The sequence below is a fragment of the Bicyclus anynana genome, chromosome 2 (genome assembly GCF_947172395.1).
Source record: "Bicyclus anynana chromosome 2, ilBicAnyn1.1, whole genome shotgun sequence".
NCBI classification, from domain to species: domain Eukaryota; kingdom Metazoa; phylum Arthropoda; class Insecta; order Lepidoptera; family Nymphalidae; genus Bicyclus; species Bicyclus anynana.
In genome coordinates, this window is record NC_069084.1 from 714767 (window position 1) to 737912 (window position 23146).

The 23146-nt window shown below is 36.9% G+C and overlaps 1 protein-coding gene across 1 annotated transcript; it reads right to left on the bottom strand.

Annotated features, from left to right (window-relative positions):
• Positions 1-4823: 4823 nt before the first annotated feature.
• LOC112051983 (juvenile hormone epoxide hydrolase) lies at positions 4824-19464 on the bottom strand. Its single transcript, XM_024090856.2, has 8 exons — positions 19310-19464; positions 13403-13585; positions 12730-12957; positions 11781-11945; positions 9720-9905; positions 8180-8342; positions 6206-6440; positions 4824-5085 (listed from the first exon to the last, which is right to left on the bottom strand). The coding sequence occupies exons 2-8, from the start codon at positions 13583-13585 to the stop codon at positions 4863-4865; spliced, it is 1383 nt and encodes a 460-aa protein (XP_023946624.2). The 5' UTR covers positions 19310-19464; the 3' UTR covers positions 4824-4862.
• Positions 19465-23146: the final 3682 nt, after the last annotated feature.

Below are 23146 nucleotides of genomic sequence, written 5' to 3' on the forward strand. Positions count from 1 at the left end.
GCGATTTAGCGCGGATTCTAATCCCACGCTTAACAAGTTAGCCCGCTTCCATCTTATAATATATTTGATCATTTCAATTCAATTCAATTTACTTATTTGCATGGTTACATTAACATTTAATTGTATGGTTACATTAGCTGGTAGTGACATTCTTATATTGCATCATCTCTTACCATCAGGTGAGATTGCTATCAAGGGCTAACTTGTGAAGAATAAAAAAATCAGTAGTAGGTAGTCTAGATCTAAAACGTAGGGATTTAGCACCATCCATCCAAACCATCGATTCCCAGCTCGGTTCAGTTTAGGATTCTATATTTTGGTCTGGTCCGGTGTTGATTTTTATAACACTTATATGATGCTGCGTCAGTACCAGTTAGAGTTAACACTCAATGATTTGTCTTTTCTAAAGTTCCTTATCAGTAAATATTATCAAAATCGATGAGAAGAGTCAGCATGATAAATAACATTTGGTTTTTTAAGCGAATTGACAAGTGGGTTTACATGTCCGTGATTACCTTAAGAAATATTGATCCAACGATGGTATCTATACTTTACAACCAACGATTTAAAGCCATTTCGTTGATTCTCAATAAAAAATACTTATTAATTTATTCCATGTAAGATATTTTACCCCACATATTATGTTCGTAAAGCAAACAGTGATTCAATATTTATATGAAGGGATACCCTAATCCCCTCTCCCAGGGATATCACACTATCGTGGCAACATTAGCGCGGGGCACGTGACCCGCCCGCGCTCGGGGTATGCCCCCGATGCCCCGCCGATAGCATCGAGTGTTTGATTATGTTAATTGGATTGCAGATTGATTCTAATGAATGGTTGGTGTACTCCTGAGGGTGCTTGATGTCAATGATTGCATTAAGCAATCTTGTGACTATAATCTGACGGATTTTCGCTCTTAGCTTTAGCACGTTAGCTTAAATTTATGTATTTATTTTATCTATTATGAGCCTACATATTTTTAGTGCGGATCAGGCGCATTTGGATAGTAAGATAAAGTTCCTTAGGTATTTTTTTCTTTGCTATATAAGGTACTCTTATCTTTACAAAACTTAGCCCTGATTTATGTGGTTAAAAGTTAGTCTAGTTTTGTTTGTTTACACGTAATTTAGTTAATGAGATAAAATCTAAGAATAATTTCCTATACCACCACCAGAAATAAAATGGATTGCTGCCCATAATTCTTGATAAAAATAGAAAACGTCTTAAAAATTTGATTTTTTTTGCATTTGTTTGGTCTATATAAACTTTAGTTTTAAAAGAAACAAATAGACCGAAAGGACATGGGTGCGGTTGATTAGGAATATTAGCTATATTAAAAAAAAATGTTTAAGTAAATAAATAAAATATCTCAATTTTTTATAGTTACAGGGAGATGATTCATCAAATTGTCTAATAGTTATATTTTTGACAAAACACATTTATGTTTTGTCTTATACAAACCTGTGCTTTGTCAAAAATATAATCCTCTGACGAAAGTCACTTCACTCGTTTCGAGTTTGTGGTTAAGCTGATAAATAAATTAGCAATATAAAGCCACCCCCGCCCTGCAGCCCGCTACGTGAGAAACATCAAATATCAATAAACGACTTCCGAATCGCTCATCCGCCCATACATTATGGGATTTGGAGCAATAAGGGTGAGAAACCCTCTGAGTTTTCACCCTGAATTAAACTGTAGAGGGTTACCACAATCTGTATTCATTTAAAAATATTTTGAATCTGGAATCCGAAAAGTAAATCTGAAAAGTAACAAATTTGTAATATTACCAAATTTGACATGTTTAAGTATAATAAATTGCACCTGAATAAACAAATTAAAATTTGTAGTGGTTATAGTGACAGTGTTGATCTAAGCACGTTTACTCTATGCACTGGTACATTCTTGTTTAATGACAAATAATAATCAATGACTCATGTCATAATGATTTCGTTTTCAAAAATTTAAACATTTCAAATTGTTTGGGTGTTTATATGTGATTACGTATCGACAGAAGAACTGACAAAAAAACAATGTGGAAAGGAATGAAGCACGTTTGGTCACCCTACTGGTAGTCGAGTCAACTACAGCGTTGACTAAACGACTCTCCGCCTGCGGGGGCGAGATAAAAACATAGCATATTACTGTTCAACTGCATAGAAATTTGATTTTTCTAAAGTTTAAAAAATAAAACAAAATTCTTGCATTACGTACGTATAACCCGTAGAATTTTCTCTCCTTAACGTATCTGTATATTCAGTCTTAAAGCGAAAAGCTTCGAGAATCATTAAGAAGCTTTTGCTTGTCTTCCGTGTCGAGAGAAATACAGAAGGCAAACCTTGAGAAGGCGCGTCTTGTCAGGAGGTTCCTCACTCCCTCATGATATTCAATGTACTTTAAGACCTTATGGGACACGTCCTATAAAGTGCCATATTGCGTCCATCTACCTGAGGTGGAGGTTTTAAACTTTAATAAAGTAGGTATAAGACTAATAGAAAGCAGGTAGTCAGTTATCATTTCACGCACCTATTTATTAAAATCATTGAAATTCTAACCGTTTCCTTTGAAATTTTCATTTAGATATAGCCAAATATTAAAAATTAATACAAAAATAAAATGTGTTTATTTCAGGCCTTGCCAGGCCACTAACTATGGGTGTTAGTGTACAAAAAAACAATTATAACATATAATGTAAATACAGACACAAACAGACGGATACAAACACAGGTATGTGTGTGTATCCAGTGCCTCAGTATGGGACAATCAAACTTTTTACTAATCGCCTTCAGGAAGGTGTTGAAAACAGTTAAACAATATAACCAGCGCTATAAAGCAGTATTTAGTATAATGTAAAAGCCTCCTAAGCTCACTGAGGCTGTCCCGCCCTCTGTTGATACAGCCTTATCAGTGAAACGCACGCGTGCCTCTACATTGTACAAGCCTACGTATAGGCTTTACATTAAGGCTAATGCAGGATAGCGTTTGACGTATTTTATACCGCTCGTTGTTAACGGTCGCGTTAAAAATTGAGTTGTAGAGTATTTCAGGGGAAATCGATATAAAAAAAACTTACATTCGAGCCAATCAGAAAAATGTATGGTTTATCACATTTAGTGTGTATGTTTATTACTCCTTCACGCTGCAACTACTACTCTAATTTAGTTTACCCCCGTAGCCAAATGCCATGTCGATTCTCTTTCTACGATCGCTAACGCATCGAAAACTAGAAAGATGTATGGGAATGATATTTTCTATCACGTGATCAGATCTTGATGACACAAGATCTGTCATTCCTATACATTTTACTAGTTTTGTAAGCGTTAGCGATCGTAGAAAGAGAATCGACGTGCTACTTGGCTAGGGGTGCTGTTCCCTGTATTCATCAATTGATTATTATGAACTAATGGGCGTTGATATCAAATAGTAATTTCATATAACAAATAATAGTAGTGTAGTGATAATAGTAATTAATAATTAGCATAGATAATCTACTGGCTTATTCTGCTTATCTTAAGCGAAGTTATTTTAATCCTTAATTTTTCGGCGCTCTTCCCGAATTAATTAAAAGATACCGTTACGAGGAGCCGAAACTTTTAATCGGAAACAAAGAACCGTTCAACAAAGCGATCGTTTTTGACCGCTTAGTTAATTTTACGCTATTATTTGAAATTTGGTCTCTATTTTCTCTACCACCCAAATGGTATAGATGTGCTAGTGGTCAAGTCTTTATAAAGATAGACTTATGTTCCAGGGAAGTCACTACACGTCCCTAAAGTTTTGCGACCAGCTAGAAAGAGATCTATTACTTACTAGGTACTTAACGTATCGACTCTAGATTGTTTTATTATTAACGAACTTAGAAGACAGTGCAATGAATGCATGTGAGTTTCCGAAGCCTCTAATATGCACTGAGGGTGGCAAACGAAGGGGTTTTTCTGGCAAAGAACTACATAACCCGCTTTCCCTACGAAGTCGGATTACTGATGGAGATCTGTCCCCTGCCTTGATGCCAAAATTAGGTTTTGGCTTATTACCCATATTTCAGTTTGACATTTGGGCATGTACGACATGTTTCTAGCGATTGACTACCTCCGTGGCGCCGTGGTACGCGCGGTGTATTTACAAAACGGAGGTCCTGGGTTCGATCCCCGGCTGAGCCTTTTGAGATTTTCTTAATTGGTCCAGGTCTAGCTGGTGGGAGCCGGCCGTGGCTAGTTACCACCATACCCACAAAGACGTACCGCCAAGCGATTTGGCGTTCCGGTACGATGTCGTGTAGAAACCGAAAAGGGGTGTTGATTTTCATTCTCCTCCTAACAAGTGAGCCCGCTTCCATCTTAGACTGCATCATCACTTACCATCAGGTGAGATTGTAGTCAAGGGCTAACTTGTAAAGAATAAAAAAAAAGATTGTACTGCAAGTTTATATAGGTTCTCTATAAGCGATGGTTTCCCACTTAAGGTCAATCTGTAAATTAGTAAATAGGTCATCATTCAGAGCATTTTTATTAGCTAACTGCAGGCTAGGCCTCTCTCCTGATACGAGGACTTGAGCAGAGTTTCTGTGACGAGGCTTTGTGAATTTATGCTGATATTTATTACTACTACTCTAGTTGGTACTTTGTATATCTTCTTTTTCATTTGCAGTATCGGAGGTTAGCAATCATTAAGGCTAATTTGACTTTTTTCACTGCTGCCCGAAATAGTGATCTGATACACATATTGAATCAATGGCATTAGTTTTTTTATTTCCTGAGCCAAAATGACCTTCTTTACCCTTTACCATTCCCTGGATAATATATGTTATTAATAAAACTACAAATAAACATATAAAAACAATCATTTATGTCTTACACTAAAATCACAACTCAGTTTTAGTCTTATGGAACTCTTTGAAAGCTTTCACAGCCTTGAAGACGTCTTTGGCGAATACTTGAGGTAGCTCGAAGGCCACGAAGTGTCCCCCGTCATCCAGCACTGAGACTCCGAGCAGGTTGGTGAACTTGGAGCTCAGCATGCTGGGCGGTTGGTAGAACAGTTCGTTCTTGGCTTGCAGGGCCCAGGTCGGCACTACAGTGGTGTACCTGGGTAAAGAAAATATTATTTGATTTTGTTCTTTATGTCCTAGTAACCTGTGTTAAGAAAATATGATCGGTTTTTAGTGTCCTAATAGACCTCTGTATCGTCCCATCGCAACAAATACTTACGATATTTTCGATTTCACCGCTATTGGTCACTAGTTTTACATAACGGATTGAAGAACATGTACCTACCAAGTTTTACATATACCTTATTCATCTTTGACGGAGCCTAGAAAATGTTTGCCATGAAGTTAAGTGTTTAGTTTCTGCGGTCATTATTTCTTATTTATCGTAGGTATTGTCTCGAAAAAAATATTTAACGATCTGTTTATTCCTTGTCACCATAAAATAAGCTCGGCATCTTATAGCATTTTTTTTTTTTATTCTTTACAAGTTAGCCCTTGACTACAATCTCACCTGATGGTAAGTGATGATGCAGTCTAAGATGGAAGCGGGCTAACTTGTTAGGAGGAGGATGAAAATCCACACCCCTTTCGGTTTCTACACGGCATCGTACCGGAACGCTAAATCGCTTGGCGGTACGTCTTTGTCGGTAGGGTGGTAACTAGCCACGGCTGAAGCCTCCCACCAGCCTGACCTGGACAAATTAAGAAAATCTCAATCTGCCCAGCCGGGGATCGAACCCAGGACCTCCGTTTTGTAAATCCACTGCGCATACCACTGCGCCACGGAGGCCTTCAAAAATTATTTTTAGGTTGCATTAGAGCAACGTCGTAAATTTAAGCTACATATTCCTAAGGAGACAAGCTTCATTTTGTAGTGTCATCATCATCATCATTATCAACCCTTAACCGGCTCACTGCTGAGCTCGAGTCTCCTCTAAATGAGAGGGGTTAGGCCAAAAGTCCACCACGCTAGCCCAATTTGGCTAGGCAAATTGGCAAACTTCACACACGCAGATAATTAAGGAAATTCTCAGGCATGCAAGTTTCCTCACGATGTTTTTCCTTCACCGTTTGAGACACGTGATATTTAATTTCTTAAAATTTTGTAATGTACGAGTAGTAGACCGATAAAATTGTTTGAAAATAGTTAAAGTAAAAAAACACACATAAGCCAACTTCCACATAAATACGCGTAAACAATCATAGTCGTAACTTACGAATCTATTCCTAACGCTCGAGTCTTGTTGCTCATATTCTCGGCATACAGTCTCATGGAGGTGGTGATGGAGTTGGTGCTCCAGTAGACCATGAGGTTGTCGATCAGCTGGTCCTTGGAGAAGCGGTACCCCAGACCGCCGTCTACCTGGTACCGGTGCTCCAGCCGCGTCCAGGTCGAGAACTTCTCCAGTATGTAGGCCAGGAGACCGCCTGGAGAGTCTGAGAGACCCACTCCTGTAAAACGCAAAGGTATGTTTTGCTAAGTATTACATCTTTCTTTGATCACCGAGCTAAGTTAATAACAACGGTGATATCTATATAAATTATTAGTATGCTAATAGTAAAGCAATTTTGTAGAAGTAACAGGGTCTCTGCGATCATTACTTTCAGAGCTACAGGGATTTAAAGGGTGAATTTTGCGGCGCTGCCGCGGATCGCTTCAAAACGCTGCTACATACTAAATAGTACGAAGGAATGACGTCGTCGCTGAAAGAAACCCATACGGGTTTTCAAACAAAATTACAAATATCTTCGTTATTTGCGTGTTTATATTAAATGTTACATGAACTGCTCGCAAATTATAAGCAGCACCGTATAGTACGAGATTCGGCATTATTAACATACCCTCATCTGTTATTAAATTGGTATAAGAAATAAATTATGGAAAATATTTACAGTACAGTACAGCTTTTTTTATTCTTCATTTAACTGCAACTTATAAAAGGAAAATATTTCGTTGCCTTTGATTTGTTCATGGTTTCCTAGATTTTGTATGAAAAATGTGTTTGGTGAATTTAGCTAGGCAATCTATTTGCAATGTGTCACTGAACACATTATCTATCATTTATTTCATACTCATAGGGTATATTTATGTCTGGATCTTAGACCAGTAGTAAAGTTTAACGGCTACTTCAGTGTGTGCTCACAACTACACAACTTCGTTTCTCTTGCTTCTTTCCGTCAAAGCACAGCGCCGCCGAAAACAGTTACATTCTAACAAGGTTGACATCTTTTTTTTTTTTTATTCTTTACAAGTTAGCCCTTGACTACAATCTCACCTGATGGTAAGTGATGATGCAGTCTAAGATGGAAGTGGGCTAACTTGTTAGGAGAAGGATGAAAATCCACACCCCTTTCGGTTTCTACACGGCATCGTACCGGAACGCTAAATCGCCCCTTCGGCGTTTGTTCTTCTAAAGATGTAAACCACAGAACATGGAAAACGTTAAAAGAAAAAGGAAAAATCTGGCTGAGTTTCTTGTGGGCTCTTCTCGGACTTAGGCGCAATTGGAACCCCGTAACTTTAATTTTAAGTTTTCAATTAATTACTATCACCATTATCTTATAATATTACTAGCGGACGCCCGCGACTTCGTCCGCGTAAAAATCGATGTCAACTTTCAACCCCTATTTCACATTCTATTTTGCAAGTTTTTTAACTTATACCTAATAAATAGTCTACTTATCATTTTACATTTACAAATGTACCTAGAAAAATTAAGGACTTTCCGTACAAACTTTCTACCCCTACTTCACCCATTTCTGATTTTGTTTTCGCGACAAAAAGTATCCTGTTATCCTTCTACGTATTATGGTCTCAAATCGTCTTAAGTATCATTTGAATTCATAGAAAATAGGCTTCAGTATCGATCTCCTACCTCTACCCTACTCCTACCCTACCCGTACCCTATAATGTAGCGATAATGTAGCATTCTACTGGTGAAAGAATTTTTGAAATCGGACCAGTAGTTCCGAAGATTACCCCATTTAAAAAATGTGACAAACTTACAAACTTTACATCTTTATAATATTAGTATAGATTACCTGACGTTTCGATAGTGCTATTGAAACAAATGACTATTGTCTACTGACTTTAGTGTTAACGGTTATAATTCCCACTTTCAAGGTAAAAATTAGTATCAATTTTCTAGGCGCAGGAGATCAAAATCCAGAAGTTTAGTAGTTCACCTTACCAACAGTATCAGGCTTCGTCGCTTGCAAGTGAAGGTAAGCGAACTCCTCCATGAGGTAGGCGAAGTACTTGGACAGCGGGTACATTCTATCGGCCAGGTGCGGCTCCACCACCAGCGAAGGGAAGACAGCTCCGACCGCGGTCTTGATGGCTGTCCAACCATTCTGTGATAAGTTTATGGTTATATTAGCTAGTGCAACTGATATCTGCTTTGAACGCTTACTTATAAATCATGACTTGCACAGCGAACGCCTGTGTAGGCAGACCTTCGGCATTTTGTATTGTAAAACTTGCTCCTACTATAGGTACCTGTAGTATATAGGACCACAACAAGGAGGACAAAATTCAGTGTTATTACCGGATGTTGTCAATATTCTGACAGCCGGATGCAGTCAATGTCAATATACCAACTATTGAAGTAAGATAAATACAAGCCTCTCGTGACGGTGGGGCTCATTCTAGTTTTGCAGCTTAGTACCCTATTATAGCAACCCTATTGCTATAATAGGGTACTAAGAAAATACAGTATTCAATTAAGTGAAAGTTATAAATTGAGAAATGAGGAGATCCGCAGAAGAACCAAAGTCACCGACATAGCTCAACGAGTCGCGAAGCTGAAGTGGCAATGGGCGGGGCACATAGTTCGAGGAGCCGATGGACGTTGGGGTCCCAAAGTGCTGGCGACCCCGCACTAGTAAGCGCAGTGTTGGCCGACCTTCCACCAGGTGGACTGACGACATCAAGCGAGTCGCAGGGATTCAGATGCAGGTGGCTCAGTATCGTGATGTTTGGAAGTCCCTACAAAAGGCCTATGTCCTGCAGTGGACGTCCATCGGCTGATATGATGATGATGAATAAATTGAGTGATCAAATTAGTGATTAAGTAAATCACGAGTGTGTGCATGTACATTACAATACCCTACTGGGTAATGAAATACTGACTCTTTCTCCAAAATCAAAAACAATATCAATTTATTTCAAGTAGGTTTAGTACAAGCATTTTTGAAATGTCAAGGTTGACTATTTGTAAAGTCTACCACCGATTCCAAAGGCACGTTCTGCTGAGAAGAGCCACAACGCGACAGTTGCTTTTTTGAAAAATCACGGTAATATTATAATTTACAATTGTTAACATCATTACAATTTCTTATAGTTTTACTTCCTGCGTGAAGGCAGAAGCTGATCCAATAGCCTCCAAGCACCTTTATCATTAAGAAACTCATCAATTGTGTAGTAACATTGTCTAAGTAAATGTTTTTTTGCTTAAACTTACGCAGTGGCAGGTCCATAACTAGTATTATTAATCCTAGTATTTTTCAATGCAAATTTTCATTAACAGGGTGTAATTTTCCAAGAAAAGCCTTTCCTCGGAGAACACGTTAAGCTAGCGTTGCCAGTCGTTATATTAACTTTTAATAGTTATTGTTATTAACTTTTAAAACATTAACACGCTAAACCCACATTGGTATAGCGTGGTGGGCCTAAGCTCCATTTCCCCTCTTCCATGATGATGACATCACTTACACATTTTTGTTGCGTACCTGAACAATCAGCATGTTGGAATGGTATCCCAACACCTCGCTCTGAAACATGGTGGCCATGGAGTTGCAGATCAGGGCTCCCCAGTCCCCGCCCTGGATGTAATACTTCTTGTGGCCGAGCCTGTTCATCAGGTTTTTGAAGATCACGCCCATTTGGGGAGCTCCTAGACCGGGACGAACTGCGGCCTGTCAAATATAATTCATTTGATAAAGATTGTAAAGGCGTTTTAATTTTGGTTCAATATTGTTTTCTATTAGAGCCATGATAGCCCAGTGGATATGATCTCTGCCTCCGATTCCGGAGGGTGTGGGTTCGAATCCAGTCCGGGGTATGCACCTACAACTTTAGAGTTGTGTGCATTTTCAATTGCTTTGCTTTAATGGCATTGAAACGTTTACATTTATACTAAAATAACTTTAAATAGTTGAAAAATTAAAAAACACAAAGTTACAAATATTGGATTTAAGTCACGTGACAATTTTTTTCTTATTCCTGACAGCAAACCCTTTTATTTGATATCCATACCATGGGGGTGGATTTTAAACAGCTAGTCCGCCATCTTGGGGAGGCCGCCATATTGGATTTGTAATGACGTTTCTTAGCTAGTCATGTTTTTGTCATGTCAAAATAAAATATATATCTAAATATCAAAATAAATGAATTATTATATTGTCATCAAAGCTCAGAGCGTGTGCAAAATTTCATCCTAATCGAAGACCGGGAAGTGAGTCAATTAAAGATTCCTAGATTTTCTTACATACATAGTTACAAGTGAAACAAATATAAAACGTGTAATTAGAGTAGTGCGGCTAGGAGCTTATCTTTTGACCTGCTGATGAACAGATTTTGAAAATTATTTTACCAACAGAAATAAAGCTACGTTATATGTAAGTGCCATTGGTTTTATCCCCGTATGGAATAAACACTACACGGGTGAAGCCACGGGATATTCGCTAACTATATAAAAGATACGAATAACAACAAAAGATGCATTGTTTTATTGCAAGATAAACAAAAAAACAATGCAGCCTTAAACCATCAAAAACATCGTTTTTAATATTAATGTTTTATTGTTTTGACTGATAATGCCGTAAGTCGACTCCTAATAAAAATACCTATCGTCGATTTATAATACGTTATGCAATAGCATCTTACCTAATACCTAATAATATATATAATTATTTAAAAAAAAATACAACCGACTTCAAACTATAAGTAAAAAGAGAAAAATAACATTATAATATTTTCTACCTAACTGATCACTTTGAAAATGATGATGACGCGTGTTTATAAATAAAAAAAAAATATATACACGTATACACGAATTGATAATGTTATCTTATCTGTTTTTCGTGGGTTTTTAAAATCAAACTGCTTAAATATTATTTAAACAAACTGACATTTTGATACAACAGTTTGTTTGTTTCCGAAGTAGCTTATTACTCTGAAATTAACATATTCTTATTACCTACTTCTTCGGTATACTTATAATTCCCCACTTATTGTAATTACATTTAAATATCTTGCGTAGGTATACTCTACGCTTATACACATCCACACACATACTACGTTACTCTTTTACACATAATGTATTACACATATACAGAAGACCATACATATAGATAAACATATGGGTGTGAAGGTGAGGCTAGTACCAGTCAATCTCCCCAACTGCCAGACTCACCTGCTCTCTGCACCCTGCAGATGGACCGACGAGGCTCTTTCGATCGACGAAGGGCAGTGTATCTGCTCCCACAGGCTAGAGTATTAGATCGCAAAGGTAGGTGTCGGGCAGCATTCGCAGAAGTTTAGCTCTGTGGTGACAACCCGCTTACCCAGCGTGGTCAGTATCGGGAAAAACCTTTGTAGATAATGGACCGAACAAAGTAGAGAAGCACAGGTAGCTATTTGATGTGTACATGGCTAATAATTCTCCTTCATTTTCTATTTATGGTAAAAGGTAGATACGAAAAAAAAATGCAATTCGTAGGCATATAATCAAAGATATTTCAAACATCAGTTAACCCCTTAATAGTTGAATTAAACTGTTAGGAACTCACGTCAGAAAATCCATATCCAGGCAAGCTTGGAATAATAACTTCGAAAACAAAGTCGTAACCTTCAGTTTTCTTTGTCAACAATGGAATGGCTTCATAGAACTCGCGTACGGAACCCGGCCAGCCGTGTAACAGGAGAAGTGGTACAATCGTTACACCGGCGGGTACCTGAGGAAAAGAGGTAATAGTGTGTTTAAAAAATAATTAATATTACCAGCTTTGTATCCTATAGCTAGAAAAATTTGCTCCACCAACAGGAGATTTTTGTTTAACACCAAATTGCTAGAGTATGTACCTAACTAGATATTCATCTTGAGATTGACTTAATAAAAAAGCTTAAAGCCGGATTTACATTTGTCTGACGTACTGTGACGCATCAGACCAGAATCGGTTTCATACATTTTGCATGACACGTCACAACACGTCAGGCAAATGTAAATCCACCTTTAACCTAGCAAGACACACCTTGAATACGTACGTCTTACGATGCGTTGCCTTGCATTTGTCTATGAGGTGCATTCATTAGGCAGGTGTCAAGCGTAGTCATTGTAACCATATCTTTAAAACCAGCAGACGCCACGTGGTTGTACCCGCGTGGTTCCCGTTCCAGTTAGGAATACGGGGATAAAATATAGCCTACAGCACTTGGAGATAGTGCAGCTTCCCAACAGTGAAAGAGTTTTTCAAATCGGTTCAGTAGTTCCAGAGCGTATTCAAAAAGTACAAACAAACAATCGAATCTTTCCTCTTTATAATATTAGTATAGATTAGAATACATAAATAATCATGACGGAAGACCTTCTCGGTAGACACAAAAACTTAATTGATGGAACAAAAAGAATATAACTATATTAAATAACAATAATAATAATTTGTTATCCTACGTAAACTTTTGCTTCACCAGCATAAGCGTTGTACTCTGCTTAGGCAAAAACCCTGAATGATCACATACCTGAGGCTTCACCCTTATGAAGTGTATATCCAGCCCCTGTATGTTCGTCTTGAACTGCGGGAACTTGTTGAAGAACTTCTCCCTGTCCTGGAACTGGTACTGTTCCGCCCAGTACTGCACCCAGGGCTGCAGCTGCTTGGAGTTGAAGCCGTACTCGAAGCCGACGCCTTCCAGAGGGGCGATGATATCGCGGTGGTTTTTCAGACGTTCTTTCAGATCGCGGATCATCTGGGAACAGTTAAATCTATCAATTAGTTATTTGTAGATATCTATAAGTATCTGCTAGTACTTATAGATATTAGATATCTACTAATTACTAGCAAATGCCCCGCGGTTTCACCCGCGTAGCTCTCGTTTCCGCATATTACAAGTTCCTCGATTACAGGTGGATTGGCACCGCCTTCAAACTGATCAGAAGGTCATAGGTAAGATGTTATTTATTGCTTTTTAGTTTAGGTTATTTTTGAGTTGGAAGTCGGTTGAATTTTTTTTTATTAAAATTTTTATCTTTATATAACATTGACGACATTTCAAAGCTTTGCTTTAATAAAGATAGTTTTATTCTTTGTACAAGTAATATGGAAGTATAGTTTCTCTGAACTAATAATAATTTTGAAAACTTGTTAATAAAAAAAACTATACAATATTGAGATTATAGAGAAAGTAAACTTACCTCTTGAGAAAATCTAACTTCGAATGACCTTATGCTTGCATCCGTTTTGCCCTTCAGATCTTGTGGTCCCCACCACTCGTTGGGGTCCAGTTGAGGGGGCGAGCCTGGTACTTGCGAAGTAAGGACGAACCATGCTGCTGCGCCGACCAGAGCCAGACCTGCTAGGAAGATTAACTTGGCCATCTAAAATAAAAGTAGTCATTACCATTATTAGCGTAAGACCCTCTGTAAGATTTTTTTTTTTTTTTTTATATTTTGACAAGTTGACTGCTATCACACCAGTAGCGCTAGCCATGCTGCAAAGTGAGTTGTTCGTTCACAATCTGGTGATAATGTCTGTAAACGATCACTATCACAGCCAGTTTCTTCATGTAAAGCTAAAGTAACGGTAAAAGTAGTAAGTAGTAAAGAAGACTTTATTTTTCCGTGATTAAGACCGTCACTTTTGCTTTATGACGTTACTTTGACTGTTACTTACGATGAAGAAACTGGGGCTCAGACGTTTATCGTTACTTGGACCCACGATTAGCCTTTCCCAGGTAAGGTAAAGTGGTATTATTCCAATGACTTTCCAAGTTCGACCTGCTACTGAGGATGTCGTACTTATGAGAAAAAACCAAACACAAGCTCGACGCAGGACTCGAACTTAGACCTTCATGATTCACGCTAACGAGCAGATTTACATGATTACCATAAATAATACTTTACCTCGTTATACCTAAGTATATAATTTCTCAAAGGCTTTTTATAGATATGACGTACATGTATAGGTAGGTATATCCCTTAATAACATTTTAGTTGTTACAACGTAAGTAGGTAGTATGTTATTAAAATTAATGTTTGATACGACTTTTGGAAGATCACTTAATTTTTCCGCTAATTATGAAAAATTTTTAGGTTTATAAAAATAAGTTAAATTTTAAAAACGTTTTATTCATCATTAAGTAATGACACACGTGAATGATACCTACTCATTCTCTAATAATATGTCGAAAAGAAATACAAAAATATACATTTTATAGACTGAGTCTTTGTTTGCTCACAAACAACAACTAACAAAGTCTCCATGGCCCGAACCCCATAGTTTTTAAAGTGTTTTCAGATATCATGGGTATGGTGACAGTCGCCTGTAAGACGTTCATAGGACGTACCCACTATTATCGTGAATCGCCGCAAACTTTCAAAAGAGTAAAACGAACTGTCACCCGCACCATCCTACATGAAACGAACTGTAATGTTCTTAGGTAAGTACGGTGCGAGTATGGGGTTATAAACAGCTAACATAAAATGAAGAAAATCAGTCTATAAATTATTATTATAGTACAAGATCGAGCATAAGAAATATATACCCTCATCTGGTATTTATTTGCGAGAAGGTAAATGATGGAAAATATTCACATTGACACATTGCAAATAGGGTATACTATCCGGCTTATGAAAATTGCGGCTGGGTTGTATTAAATGATTGATTTTTTTATTACATTTATTTGATCTACTTCCCTCATTGGTTAATTTAAAAATGCGCACTACTTAAAATAATATAGAAGTAGAATTAAACACGTAAAGGTTGCCTGCTTTCACATTGCAACTGTCGGGTTGCCAGATATAAACAGTTGTGTAATGTTATTTATATACCCCCATCACTTATATAATAATATGTCAAATAGAAGCTTATTTTAGGGTTAATTTAACTGTATTTAGTTTTCTGTGATCTAGTTCACGGTTTTCTTGGGGAACCTATTTGCAGTGAGTTCCTGTGAGTATTATCATTCATTTTTTTCTGATCACTAATAAATAACGGATGAGGGTATTATATTTCTAATGTCGGCTCTTAGACCATGACAACATACAAGTTGCATGCGTCAAGGATAATTTGCCACAGAATACCTACCTACATAATTTGCGTCGTCAGGTTATGTTTAACTTTGCATAATTACACTATTTGCACAAATCTGTTAGAGATCTCTGTTTGCAGATGTAGAGATATTTTTGAGATAACCTTTTTTACTCCGATTTTCGTTAGTTCTTTCTGTAGGACGTTTACACCAGTTCTTTGTCCTTTGCTCTCGAGTCCCGTAACGAAAGGGCCGTTCACTAATTCTGAGTAAACTTAAAATGTTTTATATATCCTCAAAAGATTTAAGAAGTAAGAAAGAACACCAATGTGGATTCACATTTTTTACCAGAACTATTAATTAACAAATTACATTAAAATTTAAATAGCTACTATATAAACAAATTTTCCGTCTGACTATAACGGCTCATACAAATGCCAGTGGACGGACGGACAGTGTAATAGCTGGTAATAGAGTCCTGGTTTAGCCTTTGGGTATGGGTATTTGGGTATTTGGGTACCTAAAAATCAGGGTGTGGTGTAGATATCCCTTGGACTTGTAATAAATAATTTAGCACGCATTATGAAATAAGATAGCCGTAATAACCTGTGCATCCTATTCCGGAGCTTGTAGGTTCGAATTCGGTCCGGGGCATACACCTCCAACTTTTCAGTCATGTGTATTTTAAGAAATTAAATATCAAAGTTTCAAACGGTGAAGGAAAACATCGTTATTAAACCTGCATAACTGAGAATTTTCTTGATTCTCTACATGTATGAAGTCTGCCAATCCACATTGGGCCAGCGTGGTAGATTATTAGCCTAACTCCGCTCATTCTGAGAAAAGATTCGAGCTCAGCAGTGAGCAGCCGAAGGTTAATGATGATGAAATAAGAAATTGTGGAATATTCTATTCAGCTTGCTTTTCTTTTACCAGCCACAATGTGAGTAGAGGGTTAAGAAGTGAATTAACACGTAAACAACATCATTGCTTCACATCTGACGATTAGCTTAGCAAATTCTTTCATGGTATACAAAAAGTTGTAAATTAATTGACAATAATCAATTAGCGTTGATGTTTCCTCGTTATGTTAAATGCACCTTTACGTCTTTATTGACAGAATTAATTTGTGATAAATGGGCATTATCAGTTATCACATAATACATAATAGTAAATAACAAAAAATAATTACTAAATACCTATTAGGTAATTACAAATTAACAAGATTGAATAGATCAAATGAATAAAATCACGTCCACATTGCAGAACACTTTTATTTACTTACTTTTTTATAATTTCTAGTTTCGCCATAAGAATAGATTGTTGACTTACTACATGACTAACGGATGGAATGGAAGCGGGCTAACTTGTTAGGAGGAAGATGAAAATCCACACCCCTCTCGGTTTCTACACGGCATCGTACTGGAACGATAAATCGCTTGGCGGTACGTCTTTGCCGGTAGGGTGGTAAGCATCCCACCAGCCAGACCTGGACCAATCAAGAAAATCTCAATCGGCCCAGCCACGGAGGCCGTCAGATAATGTGTAAATAGTTCGAAGAAATTTTTTCGGCACTGCATAGATCATTTAATTAATTTTCTTTTGTTGTAGACAATTTTTTTAGCTGCATAACGCAATAAATGTCGAACCATGTCTACTGTCAACAGGGCAGTTTCAAACTCTCTCGCACCGGCACCGATTATTAAGATGATCCGAGGATCTTGATACAAATATCCGGCACATCTACACTAATATTATAAAGCTGAAGAGTTTGTTTGGGTGAACGCGCTAATCCCAGGAACTACTGGTCCGATTTGAAAAACTCTTTCAGTGTTAGATAGCCCATTTATCGAGGAAACCTATAGGCAATATATTATCCCCGTATTCCTACGTGAACGAGAACCACGAGGGTGAAACCGCGTATTGTCAGCTAGTCACCAATATTAGTGTGCGGTTGTGGGCGACAATTGGCGTATGTTTTCTTTTGTTTCCCGTGTCGTTCGTACAAATTTGTCTTTAATTTGTTGCACAATCAGTTTGCCCTTGAACTTGACCGCGGTAGGTAACTTATCTACTTCCATTAGTGATATGAGATAACGGGTGTTATTTTACGTAATTATATTCGTACGCCCGAGACTTGGTTGCGAGAAAAGTTAGTTCCGTTTCATATTTTAACGCCATTACATTTTAGGTTTTTACAATACTCAATTACCGTGAACGAAGAATCTAACTTAAATTATCCAATTTCCTGTCAAAATCATTTTATAACGTACTTGATTAAATTTTTTAAAAATCTTAATAAAAGCACCTAGGTACCTCAATAACCAGCTAGATTTTTGCAGCAACGAATCCAATCAGTAGGATAGTGGTAGAAATGTTATTTAAAATTGTAAACTTATTATTTATTTATTTACTATTCCTATTTTATTTAAAAATATTTGTAAAATTTCAAAGTGTGGTCGAGTAATTTTTTTCACAGATATCAAATAAATAGTAGGTACTTTGTACGCGATTGTACCGAACCTACCTAACTACCACCAGAAAGTGTTTTTATCATAGATACCATCTATAATGTCAAAGGTTTTTATTTATCGTGCATAGTTTTATTTACAGACCGCTTAGTATAATATTAGTAAATAAAAAATATTTTAACATAAAAAATAATACCTACAATTAATGAATAATGTATTTTTTTGTCCACTATACATTCAAAGTCATGTTTGGCAAATGTCTGAATACAAGGTCAATCTGGTATTACAGGCTACAAGGCTGCTGACTAACGATCTCATACCAGTACCACCATCATATGTTATCAAGACGCACGGTAGTGCGTCAGCCAAATTAGAGAAAACGGTTGAAAACAAAGCGACAAGTATCATTTGATGCCACTTTTGTCCACTTACCTCAAAATCTATGAGCTTCAGTAACTGGCAAACATTAGTTATATTATACAGTGATTTTTATTAATTGAATATGAAACACGGCTTGCAAGAATCAGCTCATGACTAAGGGCCCCTATGGGTTTGAAACTAGCCGGGCATACTCCGACCTTAAATCACGTGAGTTTTAGCCGTGTTTCTTAATCAAATAATATGAATAACACTCACGATAGTTTAAATTAGTATTAATAAGTTGACGGCCGCGTGGTGCAGTGGGTAGTGACCCTGCTTTCTGCATCCACGGCCGTGGGTTCGATTCCCACAACTGGAAAATATTTGTGTGATGAGCATGGGTGTTTTCCAGTGTCTGTGTGTATTTATACATTATATATATGTAGTATATAATTGTATATTAATATTATAATATCAACTATCTTAGCACCCATAACACAAGCTACTCTGTATGCTTACTTTGGGGCTAGATAGTGATGTGTATTGTTTCAGTATATATTTATATTTATATTATTTATTTAATTCTAAAACAGTGATTCAGGAAATAGATTTTACTCTGGATTAACACATAAATGCTACTTTTCATCCTGGAAAAATCCATGCGGTCGAAGTCGCAGGTAAAATAAGGGTTGAAAGTTTGCAGGCGTCCGCTTGTAATATCATAACGGAATAAAGTTTGAAATTGCGAGGTTGTAGGGGTGATTAATCTCTAGATCTACTAAACCGATTTCAAATTCTAATACATTTTTGTGAGTAGGTACCATAGAGTAAGTATAAGTATTATAAACTACGCGGGTGAAAACTCGGAACATCGGCAAGATATTATTAAAATAATCCGCTTCCGCGTTCAAAAAACATGAATGTAATGTGTATATTAAATATCTACAGTACTCAGTAGGTACTAAAGCGAAAAGTTACATCGTAAGCCCAATACGTGCTCATCGGTTAGGTTCCTATATGGCACATCATTCATCCAAATAATATAAAGCATTAACCAATAACCATCGCGTCTGATAGGCAACAACAAAATTGCTTATCAAAAGAAGACCCGGCATTTGTACCACAAACAACCGCATATTGACAATGTGAACAAACTCACTTTACGACGGCTAGTGTAATCTCATAACGTTATAAAAATGAAAAAGCACAAGTCATTTAAATTAAATAAATAGAAAACTCACCGCAAATATAAAAAAAAAACTAAACTAAAAGTACACAACACAATAATACGTTGCGCGCGCGCCGTACAGTGTACAATGCATGAATACAATAATCAATGTATGTAACAGAACAGAAGTCAGAACTGATATTAAATTACTATTGCATTGCATGGAATGACGTGAAGTTGCTGCCGTCAGGGACTCTAGCACGAGATTGTTTAGTCACCGTTCATTGGTTTACGCTTATCGGAATTCAGAATACTCTACATAGAAACACATTATAGAGTGGCGAGTAGCTTAGTGGATTAATCTAAACGTGGGCAAAGTCTTATCAGAGAAGCTCTTTTTTTAATTGCAGTTCTGCTAGTCTATTCTGTAACCATATTTTTATAACTCGCAAGTGCGAGTTTCGAATTCACCTCTATCTCTCTCTGTTTAACACGATACTTAGAATGAGAAAGATAGCGGTGAGTTCGAAACTCGCACTTGCGAGTTATACAAAATATCGTTAGAGCCGTGCTGTCCCGAAAAATCTCATATAGGCGATGTGTTTGCCGTCACATGTCAATGAGTCAGCTTTTCCTAGTACATTTTTAATAAAACCAAAGAACCAAATTTACTTTTTTCAAATTTCAGAACTCCACGTTAGGTTTGTCTGTTTGTAGTGACTCTACCGGTAGAGGTCTTCTTTGTTCTTTTCCCACTTGATCACGATGCTGGCCGTTATGTGTAGGTCCCCACTGGAGCCAACCAGCCGAGCTGGTTCCAGAAGCTTAGCAGGCTACGTTGTACAATAGGTCTTAAGACCCCTGAAAATTTCTGCACCTTCATACCTAATTTATAATCTAAATAATTTATAATCATTATCTATACTTATAATAAATCTGTAGAGGGGTCAATTCTGTACATGAAATATATATCCAAAATAACCATCAGGAGGTGATTAGTGATCGATACCGATGCCAAAAATGCAATCAGTAAAATTTTATCTGTATGTTCGTTATAAAACAAAAACTACTCTACGAATTTTAACTAAACTTAGTACAATTATTCTTCATACTCCTGGGCAGATAATAGTATACTTTTCATCACGCTACGATCAATAGGAGCAGAGCAGTGAAGGGAAATGTAGGGAAAACGGGAGAAATTACTCCATTTTTACAGCGATACTACTGTAAGGGCTGGATTAAAGAGGTCTCAGGGCGGGCGAAGTCGCGGACGTCCGCCAGTCTATACTAATATTATAAAGCTGAACTACTAATTAGGTGAGTGGGAATCACGCAGGTGAAACCTGCGACGTCAGCTAGCTATAAATATGGGAGTTCTGTTTTTCGAAAGACTATTAAATTATGTTGGGTCACTTGTTTATTGGCTCGATGATTTTCAGAGGGACTATTACACAGTAGCACAGAAGTAAATAGAATACGTAAGTAACAGAGGTTTGTACGTTTTACATTGTCACTTTATTGAATGAGTAGGTACCCCATGGTTGAACTTATATCACTAGTATCATACAATATTATAAAGAGGAAAATTCGTGTGTATGTATGTGTATTCCTCCTTCACGCTAGAACTGATTTGTATGTAATGTTGGTAATTTTTATGGTGGCTTAACGCAGACTACTTTTAATTCCGGAAAAATCTATGTTGAATTTGTGAAAAACGATGATAAATCCACAGCGTCAAATTCGTTTTTTTCATCGCATAAAGTTTGTAGGTACTCGATTCTAAAATACCTACCTATGTTGGTACCTACCGAGCTTGTGAAGTTTTCTATCTCGTACTAAGGTTGCAGGAAGTACGAGTATTAGGTATAACAATGTACCTTTTTTTTCTGTTCATCTCCTTCCAGCCTTCCTGGTACCGCCGTATACGTGCATTACTTCAGGAAGGAGGTAGTCTATCACGCTTCAAGGTAAAAGATAACCTAGGTAAGACAGTGCGTACGTTAATAACTTACAAATGGGTGGATTGAATGTGGGTTACTTTCAAAATGACTTCACCCACTTTTTCAAGCGGTGGTTTTTCAAAATATTTTATTTTGAAAATTTTATAAGTAGCTAAAATTGTAAGAGCGACATCTATCGTATGACTATTGCATTGCTAGGCTTGTTTCGTGGCCAACTTCAGAGTGTTGTGATTAGCGCTAGCTAGTTAACCCTCGTTCTCATAGGTGGCGCTACTCGTATATTAAATAGTACAAGAATTTATAATGATAATTAAATAATTGTAGTAGCGACATCTATCAGGTGACTACTGCATTGCTAGTTTGATTTGTCGTTTACACGGAATACTACACGATGACAAATTTATTACAACGTAAAATCTTTTTTTTTTCATTCACAATGAGGATTTTTACAAGCCCCCGACGCAAAAGAGGTGTTACAAGTTTGACGTAGATGTCTGTCTGTGTGTGTGTCTGTCTGTGTGTGTGTCTGTCTGTGGCATCGTAGCTCTCAACAGATGGAACAATTTCTATGTACTTTGTTTTTAATTTTTTTCATTTGTAAATCAGTAAGTAACTAGGTATGTACCTATTTTTTTTAATCCAACTTACATATTGCAACATCATTTAACCTTTTCTTTAATAAAAGAAAGAATTTCTGAAATAAAAGTCGTTATTTAAGATAATTTTAGGACTTTGGGGCTTTTAAAAAATAACTATTTTAACTAAGAATAAAAAATAGGTATGATAAAATACGCTTTTTGGAATTACTGGACTTAAATTACGCCAGCGTAATAGCGAAGTGTGAGCGAGGCGATGACTCAGCGATTACTATACAATACTCACTATATAATACTTGTTGCTCACTATAAAATAAGTGTTTAATATGTAAAATTTTACTGAGGAAAGACGTGTGTATACGGTTAACTACCGCTTTATCAAAAAATATAAAAAATAAGGTATGTCGGCGCTGACCACTCAAGCTCTACCACAGAAGTCATTGAAGTCGAGGAGCGTAGACAGAGAACCTCAGAACATCCACATCGATCGCACATATTATATTAATATTTGAGAATTTAATAGTTATTATCTTATTATTGATACTTGGACAGGAATGTAATTAATTAATAATTACTTTATCTGTATCCAACTTTAGTTTAGCCTCTCTAGTTTTTGGTGAAAGGTTGGTATACCGATTTTTACAATGTAGCCAATATACGCAGGTTTTATGTAACTTTCCTTGTAGCTTGCGTAGAAATTGGAATCATTATTAAGAGAATTTTGTATGTGTGTTCTTTATTTGCAAAATGTGAGCTATAGAAACCTCAGTAAAGTTATAGACATTCCTTTCAGTAGTTTCTCTACATTAAATTACCTGACAGGTAAAATAAAATGAGGTATTACAATGAACTAATAATTGTAGATACACTTTTATGAGTTGTAAATTGCTGGTGTCGATATAACTGATAACTGGTAAGGGAGTCGCTGTAAATGACAACGGTGGACAACAATAATACCATCAAAATCAAACAAAAAATGTATTTTGTGATATAAAACAATCAAACAATAAGTGTAAGGTGTTACGTGACATAATGTAACATGTTACATAGCGAACATTCGGCGAGGTACGATGACGAGCTGCTAGTTGATCAGATTTGGTAGTCTTCTTACTCCCGTATGACGATTTGCTCTGGATGTGGTAGCAAAGTGTTCAGAATGCAAGTGTCTTTGACAGTTGCATTGGTGTGAAATTAAAGGAGTACCACCAAAAACTTTATGAAAATAATATCATCTGCTTGTGACTACGCATCGGTTTTTTGGTAATGGATTTCGATCAGTGTTGTCAGATATTTTTGCCAAGTCGTGATTTAGGAACTTTTTGAGCGAAAAAAGAGGGATTCTTTCGTATAAAG

Bases quoted from the DNA above. Each gene is read 5' to 3' on its own strand.
- LOC112051983 (XM_024090856.2), bottom strand. From the start codon at position 13,585: ATGGCCAAGTTAATCTTCCTAGCAGGTCTGGCTCTGGTCGGCGCAGCA. The intron at 11,946-12,729 runs GTATGTGATCAT...TCTTTTCCTCAG, and splicing joins TCATAAGGGTGAAGCCTCAG to GTACCCGCCGGTGTAACGAT. The intron at 8,343-9,719 runs GTACGCAACAAA...AACTTATCACAG, and splicing joins CCAACATGCTGATTGTTCAG to AATGGTTGGACAGCCATCAA.